Source organism: Acinonyx jubatus, chromosome B1 (genome assembly GCF_027475565.1).
Source record: "Acinonyx jubatus isolate Ajub_Pintada_27869175 chromosome B1, VMU_Ajub_asm_v1.0, whole genome shotgun sequence".
NCBI lineage: Eukaryota > Metazoa > Chordata > Mammalia > Carnivora > Felidae > Acinonyx > Acinonyx jubatus.
This window is the reverse complement of record NC_069382.1, coordinates 97,369,677-97,381,070: the sequence shown is the minus strand read 5'-3', so window position 1 is coordinate 97,381,070 and position 11,394 is coordinate 97,369,677. Positions and strand designations below refer to the sequence as shown.

At 36.7% G+C, this 11,394-nt stretch overlaps 1 protein-coding gene across 1 annotated transcript; it reads left to right on the top strand.

Annotated features, from left to right (window-relative positions):
* The first annotated feature begins 6,498 nt into the window (after positions 1–6,498).
* LOC106984557 (60S ribosomal protein L6-like) lies at positions 6,499–7,088 on the top strand. Its single transcript, XM_053216150.1, has one exon. It carries the CDS (start codon positions 6,517–6,519, stop codon positions 6,979–6,981), a length of 465 nt encoding a protein of 154 aa, XP_053072125.1. The 5' UTR covers positions 6,499–6,516; the 3' UTR covers positions 6,982–7,088.
* Positions 7,089–11,394: the final 4,306 nt, after the last annotated feature.

The following is an 11,394-nucleotide window of genomic DNA, read 5'->3' as shown; positions in this document are numbered from 1 at the left end:
AGCCAAGTGCAGCATAACCTCAGGTGTTTTGAAGAAATAGCTTTACTCATTAAATTATTACTCCTGTGAAAATAATATGAACAAGCTAGTTTCATACAAAGGATCCAAGCTGCTGACTTTTCTAGCAATGTCAAATGAAATTTTCCCCACACTTGTGATTCCAGCCTTAGCATTACTATCAATGATAAGGGATTTCATGTATTTTTTCCTCACCTGAGAAAGTTTGAGGTTAGGGGCATCTGGGTGGCTTAATCGGTTGAGCGTCCAACATCAGCTCAGGTCATGATCTCACAGTTCGTGAGTTCAAGCCCTGCATCAGGCTTGCTGATGTCAGCTCAGAGCCTCCTTTCAATCCTCTGTCCTCCTCTCTCTCTGCCCCTCCCTCGCTCATGCTGTCTCTCAAAAATAAATCAATTTTTAAAAAAAGAAAGAAATTTTGAGGTTATTCAAGAAAATAGAAACGTCTGATTTCTGTCCTTTATCCTAAGTCATTTGTGTTGTTCCCTAAACAGCGCCCAGTCCTCACAAATACCTTTAACATCTGAATGGCTGCTTACTAAGTTGTTCTACAGAGCCACCAAATGGTCTTGCTCTTTTACTTTAAAAAGTTAACAAATTAAATGTTGGCATTGAGGAGCATTACTAGCAGAGGCCCACCGAGCAGACACTCAGGTGGCAGACATTATCAGCAGTGCCCAAGCATTACTTGTCACAATTTTAATTCCTCTAAATGAACAGCCTGAGCATGAAATATAAATGACTAAAAATTAAATTTAAGGCATAGTATTTTGCTTCAAGACTAATTGAAGAACCCGAAGGTATAGTAATGATTAAAACTGGATCATCGCATCAAGGGACAATGACATTTTATGGTATTTCTAGAAATTGAATTCAAAAGCTCTGTGGAGTTAGGGAAAAGACCTCTAAAAGTAGACGATGACCTTCTACATCAAATATACATATACACACACCAGCAATTGTTTGATGAATTATTCACCACAGTAACAAAGTGCACTATACATTTTAAATAGAATTGCTGAACCCCTAGTTGTTAATATTAGCATACCCACTCACAGAAGTGCAATGCTGTATTGTTGAGTGATGTTTGGATTGTAGTATTGATTGCAGCCTTCTGCTCAAATATCATGATAGGTGCCCTTCTCAAATTTCACAAACAAATCTATGTTGATTATTGATTTCATTTAGTAAATTTTGAAAGACTGATATTTTTAAAGGTATTTCAAATCCTTTGTAGACTTAAGAGGTTTGAAAAATAAGTATTCATGTTAATGTAAACCATGATTTTTTGGTCAAATATTTAGATTAAATATTTAGAAATATACACTATAGACGTTATTAGTGATTTTTAAGTGCACCCTTCCAGAAGATTAAATGTCATTTGGATAGGAGAAAAAAAGGCATTGAGCAAATAGAATTGAATTACTGTTTTGTAAAATTATGTTTTACAATTTAGAGACAACAAATTTCCCTAATGACAATTTAAAAACTGTACCATACTTTTCATTTGATTGCTTAAGTTAGAATTATTATATATCTTGTCATCTGTCAGTTCACCTTATCCGTTTCCCTCCTGGCTGCCATGTTCTCTTTCTCTACTATTTTACCCTCAGATGAGTCAGGATTACTGGTTTCTTGTATGTATTCATGGAACACTTACTCGTGGGTGGAAGTTGAAAGTTTTACTTCTCGGGGAATTTATACCAGTCTTTGCACTATGACAACATCCAAGGATATGGAATATGTTTTTCTAAAGACAGTCATGGGCATCGAATTTTTTAACTTCAGCACTATTAGAGAGAGTAAAAATTAAGAGGAACGTAATTGGTATGTCTCCCTTTATAAGATCTTGGGTAATTTGTTTAATTTCTCTGGATCTTAGTATGTAAGTCTATTAAATGAGTGAGTTGACTGAAAGTTGTGGGAGCAATTAAACTATCTTATTCAGGTAGAAAATTATGTGATTTTGAGGCCTGGCTTTATTGATTTATTGATCTTTTTACCTTTTGTCATTTTGCCCATCTCTCCCACCTCTACTCTGGCAACCACCAATTTGTTCTATGTAACTGTGAACCTGTTTTTGTCGTTGTTGGTCGGTTGGTTGGTTGGTTTTGTTTTGTTTTGTTTTGTTTGTTTTAGATTCCACATATGAGAGATCTTACGGTATTTGTCTTTCTCTGTCTCATTTCACTTAGCATAATGACTTCAAGGTCCATTCATGTTGTCATAAATATGCATTCCAGACCACAATTTCTTTACCCATTCATCCATTGATGGACACTCAAGTTGTTTCTGTATGTTGACTATTGTAAAAAATGCTGCGATGAACATGAGGGTGTATATATTTTTTGTAGTTAATGTTTTCATTTTCTTCGGCTAAATACCCAGAGTGGGATTACTGGATCACATGGTAGTTCTAATTTTAATTTTTTTGAAAAATATCCATAGAGTTTTCCATAATGGCTGCACCAGTTCACATTCCCACAAACAGTGCACTAGGGTTTCCATGCTGCACATCCTCACCAACACTCGTGATTTCTTGTCTTTTTATTTTTTTAAGGATTCAAATGTACTTTATTTCTTCAATCATGCTCTATTTTATTTATTTATTTATAATGAGAGAGAGTAAGAGAGAGTGGGGGAGGGGCAGAGAGTGACAGAGAGAGAGAGAGAGAGAGAGAGAGAGAGAGAGAGAGAGAATATACCAAGAAGGCTCTGTGCTGTCAGTACAGAGCCCAATGTAGGGCTCGATCCCACAAACCATGAGATCACAATCTGAACTGAAATGAAGAGTCAGTTGCTTAACCAACTGAGCCACCCAGGCATCCCAGTATGCTATATTTTAATGGGTGAACAGTGCTTTTATCCCGTATGAGATGGTTTTAAAACAATTCAGTATTATACCAGCTGGGCTGATCTCTCCATTCCTTTGGGTGACTCTGCTAACAGGAGACACGTTCCATTCTATTCCAATTTATGTTGCTGTATTGCCCATACAGCAACACAGGAAGTGGCTCCACCAGCTAATATAGCATCACAATATTTGTCATGGAAATCAGCTGTCCATTTCTGGTGGCTCTGCTTTGCTATAGTTTGCTGAATGCTTTGAACTCCGAGAGACAACTTAGAAGACGTAGAGCGTTTTTGGCCCTGGGAAACATCCTGAAAATGAAGACAGAACTGTGGCAACTGCAGCTGCAGGTTTGCAACAACTCTGTGCCAAGTGCCTGTCTTTTTGATAATAGCTATTCTAACAGGTATGAAGTAGTATCTCATTGTGGTTTTGATTTGCATTTCTCTGATGATTAATGATGCTGAGCATCTTTTCATGTGCGTCTTGGCCATCTGTATGTCTTCTTTGGAAAAATGTCTATTTCAATTCTCTGCCCATTTTTTAATAAAACTGTTTTTTTGCGATTGAGTCTATGAGTTCTTTATATATCTTGGATACCAGCCTCTTATCAGATATATGATTTACAAATATTTCCTCTCACTCAGTAGGTTACCATTTCATTTTGTTAATGGTTTCCTTTGCTATGCAAAAGCTTTTTACTTTGATATAATCTCACTTGTTTATTTTTGCTTTTGTTGCTTTTGATTTTGGAGTCATATCCAGAATTGTTTTAATTAATTTGTAAACCCTAACTTTAACCCTAAGAATCATTAGTTATAACTTATAATTACTTCTACCAAATTGGCATACAAAAATCTAATTTTTTTACATGTCCACTTAGAACGAAATATTTCTAGCATTGATGATGAACTAGGAATTTTAGTCAGATTGGCGTGAATTTTATAATGCAGTATCACTATGAAAAAATAACTGATAAAATTGATTTATCAAAAGGAATTCTATTTTTTAAATTTATATAGTTGAAATCATTTCTATTTTCCTGATCAGAGCCACAGAAACTATTTAGATTAGCTACATTCTCAGCCCCACGGCTAAGTCGGCAGGATCAGTGTTCTCTCCTGCTATTCCCTATCTGTGTCGTTTAGGTACTTACTACCAATAAACTGTGACCCAAAAGATGGAACTCTTCCTCCTTGGACCAACCAAGTCTCTCTTGCATCTCAAATAGAATGACAGTTGGGTGTCCAGGCTTACTTCATTATAGGGAATGAGAATTTCTAGAGAAAGAACTAATTTACTTACCCATCTCAGCAAGGAATGTGGCTTCAAGCATAATTTTATGGTAAGGCGACACCTATCAGATCCCACTTTAGCCTCTTCAGTTTTTCTCAGGGATGAACAGTCACGTCTCAGACTGCAGCGCTCCTGAAGGGCTCTTCCTGCACCGAGAGTTGGTTAGAAGGTGAACTTTCCTCGCCTTTGACTCTCACACACTGGCAGGTGAATTCCTAGCAACTAGAAAGTGCTCTCTATTCTTTCCATTTCTGGCTGAGAGGAATTTTCTGAGTGGCATTCTGGTGGTATCTGAAAGAGTGCAGTTCTTCCGGTCTAGGCATCGGATGTAACTTCTGTTTTCAAGAGGAATGATACACTCCCTGTAGTTTATTACATTACTCTCTCATCATTCTTGATTCCTAGCAGGCAGAGAAAGGTTATTTTTCCCCTGCCTCTCCAACATTTTGGTTCCAGGTTATATCCTTGATTTGTTAACGTTAAAAAAAAGTGTTTGTTTATTTATTTTGAGAGAGAGAGAGCGTGCGGGCGAGTAGGGGGAGGGCCACAAAGAGAGGAGAGAGCCTGTCAGCGCAGAGCCTGACACGGGGCTTGATTTAAAAAATCAGGAGATCATGACCTGAGCCAATATTAAGAGTACTTATTTGACTTACTGAGCAACCCAAGTGCCCCTATATCCTTGGTTTTTTATCAAGACTGAAATCTTTGCAATAATCTCCAGTAGTTTTTCCTGGCCTAATATGGCTAATCCAACCACTTTGAATGATCCCTAGATTATCAAATCTTAGGTAATTTTCTCAACTCATCACGCAAATTAGTTGAACCCTCTAAGATTTCTTCTGAATTATTAAGAGATTTGACTTTTACATTTGCCTTCTGACTGCTCAGACTCTGAACTGTCATGTTGTTCTTGCACCTATCTTTTGTAAGGGGGAAAAGAGAAAAAGGTTCTGAAGCAGTCTTAAGAAATGTCTATGAATTCAAGGCTATCTTTTTTTTTTTTTAATGTTTATGCTGCATGCATCAGCAGTTCATTTATTTTTATTATACAGATATAAAATAATTATTTTTTTGTATTTTTTTTTGCTTGTTTGTTTTTATTTATTATCAAGTTAGCTAACACAGTGTAGTCTTGGCTTCAGGAGTAGATTCCAGTGATTCATCTCTAACATACAACAACCAATGCTCATGCCAACAAGTGTCCTTCTTAATGTTCAACAACCATTTTCCCAACCCCTATTAACCCTCAGTTTGTTCTCTGTATTTAAACATTTCTTACAGTTTGCCTCCTTCTCTGTTTTTATCTTATTATTCCTACCCTTCCCCTGTGATCATCTGTTAAGTTTCTCAAATTCCACATCGGGGGAAATCATGTGATATCTGTCTTTCTCTGACTGACTTATTTCACTTAGCATAATACCCTCTAGTTCCATCCGTGTTGTTGAAAATGGCAAGATTTCATTCTTTTTCATCGTTGAGTAGTATTCCATAGTATACATATACCACATCTTCTTTATCTATTCATTAGTTGGTGGACATTTAGGCTCTTTCCATAATTTGGCTATTGTTGAAAGTGCTGCCATAAACATTGGGGTGCATGTGTCCCTTTGAATAAGCACTCCTGTATCCTTCAGATAAATTCCTGGGTCACAAAGTAATTCTATTTTTAATTTTTTCAGGAACCTCCACACTGTTTTCCAAAATGGCCACACCAGTTTGCATTCCCACCAATAGTTCAGGAGGGTTCCCCTTTCCCCATATCCTCACCAATATCTGTTGTTTCTTAAATTGTTAATTTTAGCCACTCTGACCAGTGTGAGGTTGTATCTCAGTGTAGTTTTAATTTGTATTTCCCTGATGATGAGCAATGTTGAACATCTCTTTATGTGTCTGTTTCATGTGTCTATTCTTGTGTCTACTCACGTCTTTAGCCCATTTCTTCACTGGATTATTTGTTTATAAAGGTGCTGAGTTTGGTAAATTCTTTATAGATTTTGGATACTAACCGTTTATCCAATATGTAATTTGCAACTATCTTCTCCCAATCTGTTGGTTGCTTTTTAGTCTTGTTGACTGTTTCCTTGGCTGTGCAGAAGCTTTTTATCTTGATGACGTTCCAATAGTTCATTTTTGCTTTTATCTCACTTGCCTTCAGAGACATGTCAAGTAAGAAGTTGCTGTGGCCGAGTTTGAAGAGGTTGGTGCCTGTTTTTTCCTGTAGGATTTTGATGGTTTCCTGTCTCATATTTAGATAAGTGGCCCAGTTTCATTCTTCTGCATGTTGCTGTTCAGTTCAACCAGCACCAATTGCTAAAGAGACTATCTTTTTGCGAGTGGTTAAACTTTGCAAAATGCTTAGGTATTATCCTACTGAAGATGTGCCTCGGAAGCTGTTGAGCCACGGCAAAAAACCTTTTAGTCAGCATGTGAGGAAACCGCGAGCTAGCATCACTCCTGGGACCATTTTGATCATCCTCACTGGGCGCCACAGAGGCAAGAGAGTGGTTTTCCTGAAGCAACTGAGCAGTGGCTTGCTACTTGTGACTGGACCTCTGTTCCTTAATCGAGTTCCTCTGCGTAGAACACACCAGAAATTTGTCATTGCCACCTTCACCAAAATTGATATCAGCAATGTGAAAATCCCCAAACACCTCAGTGATGCTTACTTTAAGAAGAAGAAGCTGCGTAAGCCCAGACACCAGGAAGGTGAGATCTTCGACACGGAGAAAGAGAAATATGAGATTACAGAGCAGCGCAGGGTTGATCAGAAAGCTGTGGACTCGCAAATTCTGCCAAAAATCAAAGCCGTTCCTTAGCTTCAGGGCTACCTCCGCTCTGTGTTTGCTCTCACGAATGGAGTTTACCCTCACAAATTGGTGTTCTAAATTTCTTACAAAGAACCTAATTAAATAACAGATCCATCTCAAAAAAAAAAAAAAAAAAAAAAAGATGTGCCTCTTTTTTCCACTGGATACTCTTTCATGCTTTCTCAAAGATTAGTTGGCCATATATTTTTGGCTCCATTTCTGGGTTCTCTATTCTATTCCATTGGTCTGTGTGTCTGTTTTTGTGCCAATACCGTACTATCTTGATGATTACAGCTTTGTAATACGTGCTAAAGTCCTAGATTGTGGGGCCTCCAGCTTTGGTTTTCTTTTTCAACATTATTTTGTCTATTCAGGGTCTTTTGTGGCTCCATACAGATTTTGGGATCGTTTGTTCTGGTTCTGTGAAGAATGTTGGTGCTATTTTGATTCGGATTGCATTGAATGTATAGATTGCTTTGGGTAGTATCAAAATTTTAACAATATTTGTTCTTCCAATCCATGAGCATGGATGTTTTTCCATTTCTTTGTGTCTTCTTCAATTTCTTTCATAAGCTTTCTATATTTTTCAGTGTAAAGATATTTTACCTCTTTGGTTAGGTTTATTCTTAGGTATTTTATGTTTTTTGATGCAATTGTAAATAGGATCAATTCCCTGATATCTCTTTCTGTTGCTTCACTATTGGTGTATGTGACTGATTTCTGTACATTGATTTTATATTCTGTGACTTTGCTGAATTCATGTATCAGCTCTAGCATTTTTTTTGTGGAGTCTTTTGGATTTTCCATGTAGAGTATCATGTCATCTGTGAAGAGTGGGAGTTTGACTTCTTTGCCAATTTGGGTGCCTTTTATTTTGTTTTGTTTTCTGATTTCTGAGCCTAAGACTTCCAATACTATATTAAACAACAGTGGTGAGAGTGGACATGCCTGTTGTCTTCCTGATAACAAGGGAAAGCTCTCAGTTTTTCACCATTGAGGAAAATATTAGTGGTGGGCCTTCAATATATGGGCTATTGTGACGTTAAGGTATGTTTCTTCTATCCTAACTTTCTTGAGGGTTTTTATTAAGAAAGGATGCTGTATTTTGTCCAATGCTTTTTCTGCATCTATTGATAGGATCATATGGTTCTTATCCTTTCTTCTATTAGTGTGATGTATCACATTGTTAGATTTGAAAATATTGAATCAGCCCTGCAGTAAAGGAATGAATCCCACTTGATGATGGTGAATAATTCTTCTAAGGCACTGTTGAATTCAATTTGTTGGTATTTTGTTGAGAATTTTTGTGTCCAGTTTCATCAGGGATATCGGCCTATAATTCTTTTTAGTGGCGTCTTTGTGTGGTTTGGGAACCAAGGTAATGCTGGCTTCGTAGAATGAGTCTGGAAGCTTTCCTTCCATTTCTATTTTTTGGAACAGTTTGAGAAGAACAGGTATTAACTCTGCTTTAAATGTCTAGTGGAATTCCCCTGGAAAGCCATCTGGCCTAGGACTTTTATTTGTTGGAAGATTTTTGATTACTGATTCAATTTCTTCCCTGGTTATGGGTCTGTTCAAATTTTCCATTTCTTCCTATGTGAGTTTTGGTAGTGTGTCAGTGTCTAGGAATTTATCCATTTCTTCCAAATTGTCCAATTTGTTGGCATATAATTTTCATAGTATTCTTTAAAAATTATTTGTATTTCTGTGATGTTAGTTGTGATCTCTCCTCTTTCATTTGTGATTTTATCTCCTGGGTCCTCTCTTTTATATTTTTGAGAAGTATAGCTAGGGGTTTATCAATTTTGTTTTTCCAAAAACCAGTTCTTAGATTCACTGATCTGTTCTACTGTTGTTGTTGTTGTTTTTTTAATTCTGTGTTGTTTATTTCTGCTCTAATCTTTATTGTTTCTCTTCTTCTGTTGGGTTTGGGCTTTCTTTGCTGCTCCCTTTCTAGCTTCTTTATGTGTGAGGTTAGGTTGTGTATTTGGGACCTTTTTTGCTTCTTGATATAAGCCTGAATTACAATGTATTGTCCTCTCAGGACTGCCTCTGCTGCATCCCAAAGGGTTTTGGACTGTTGTGTTTTCATTTTCATTTGTTTCCATATATTTTTTAAATTCTTCTTTAATTTCCTGGTTGACCCATTTGTTCTTTAGTAGGATGTTATTTAACCTGCATGCATTTGGGGGCTTTCCAGATTTTTTCTTGTTGTTGATTTCAAGTTTCATCGTGTTGTGATGTGAAAATATGCATAATATGATCTCAGTCTTTTTACACTTGTTGAGGGCTGTTTTGTGACCCAGTATGTGATCTACTTTGGAGAATGTCCCATGTACACTCGAGAAGAATGTGAATTCTTCTGCTTTGGGGTAAAAAATTCTGAATATATCTGTTAAGTCCATCTGGATCAATGTAGTATTCAGAACCATTGTTTCCTCATTGATTTTCTGCCTAAATGATCTGTCTATTGTTGTATATGTAATATTAAAGTCCCCTACAATCACACTATTATTATCAGTAAGCTTGCTTATGTTTGTGATTAATTGATTTATACATTTAGGTTCCTACTCATTGGGAGCATAAACATTCACAGTTGTTAGCTCTTCTTGATAGATAGATGCCTTAATTAGGATATAATGCCCTTCTTCACCTCTTGTTACAATCTTTGTTTTAAAACCTAGTATGTCAATATAAAATTTACTTTATCTCTGGCTTTCTTTTGATATCCAGTAGCATGATAGATGGTTCTCCATCCCCTCACTTTCTATCTGCTTGTGTCCTTAGATCTAAAATGAGTCTCTTGTAAGAAGCTTGTAGATGGATCCTCTTTTTTAATACAGTGTGATGCCCTATGTTTTTTGATTAGGGCATTTAGTCCATTTACATTGAGTGATTATTGAAAGGAAGGGATTTAGTGCCATTGTATTATCTGTAGGTTTCGTGTGTGTGGTGATGTCTGTGGTCCTTTGTAGTTTTTGCTGCTTTCCACTCACAGAGTCCCCCTTAGGATCTCCTGCAGGGCTGGTTTAGTGCGCATGAACTCCTTTAGTTTTTGTTTGTCTGGGAAAGCCTTTACCTCTCCTTCTATTCTGCATGACAGCCTTGCTGGATAAAGGATTCTTGGCTGCATATTTTTCCTATGAAGCACATTGAATATTTCCTGCTACTCCCTTCTGGCCTGCCAAGTTTCAGTGGACAGGTCTGCTACTCCCCTTATGTGTCTACCTTTGTAGGTTAAGGACTGTTTGTCCCTAGCTGCTTTCAGAATTCTTTCTTTCTTTTTCTTTTTCTTCCTTTCTTTCTTTTTTTTTTTTTTTGCCGGTTTCACTATATTTCATGGTGTTGACCCGTTTTTGTGGATTTTGAAGGGAGTTTTCTGTGCCTCTTGGACTTGGATACCTGTTTCCTTTCCCAGATAATGAACGTTCTCAGCTCTAATTTGTTCAAATAAGCCTTCTACCCCCTTCTCTCACTTTCCTATTTCTGGATCTCCCATGATATGGATATTGATTCATTAATGAAATCACTTAGCTCTCTAATTATCCCCTTATTGTCTAGCAATTTCCTTTCCTCTTTTTTTCAACTGCATAGTTTTCCATAATTTTATCGTCTATTTCACCTGTTCTCTTCTTTGCTTCTTCCATCCTCATTGTCACTGTCTCTAGTTTATTTTGCATCTCATTTATAGCATTTCTCAGTTCATCATGACTATTTGTTAGGTCTTTGTTCTCTGTAGCAATAGATTTTCTGCTGTCCTCTATGCATTTTTTCAAGCCCAGCTATTAGTCTTATTACTGTACTTTTAAACTTGCTTAGATACATTGTTTATATATGTTTTGAGCAATTCCCTAGCTGTAATTTTTTACAGATTTTCTTTTGAGGACAATTCTTTTATGTCATCATTTTGGCTAGTTTTCTGTCTTTTATGTGTTTTAATAGCTTATGTGTCCTGCACCTGTGAGAACTTCTATGTTGTACATCATCCAGGGCCTGGCCCTTCAGGAACTATTTTTTGGAGTGTGTTTCATGTACTCTGTTGTTACATTTTGGCTGCTCTATCCCACTGGTCAGTTCTCTGAAAAGCCCTTTCTTGCTTGTGGTAGTGCAGTGTTTGGACCTTCAGCCAAGTGTGCTTTGGCTTGTTAGTTGAAGTAACCCTGGAAAAAAGGAAAGGGAAGGAAGATGCCTGATCTCATACAAACAGAAAAATGAAAGGGGTGAAAAAAAGACCAAGCAGTGAATAAAAAACTATAAGCTTCAATCAAGAGAGAGGAAAAGGAAAATAAAGAAGAAGAATATATAGAAAAATAACAAAGTAAATAAAAAGAATAGAGTAAATGCCTAATTAAACAAACAAAACAGAATATATATATATATATATATATACACACTATATATATAGATATATATACACTATAT

Excerpts from the sequence above, each read along its gene's own strand:
- LOC106984557 (XM_053216150.1), top strand. The coding sequence starts at position 6,517 with ATGCTTAGGTATTATCCTACTGAAGATGTGCCTCGGAAGCTGTTGAGC.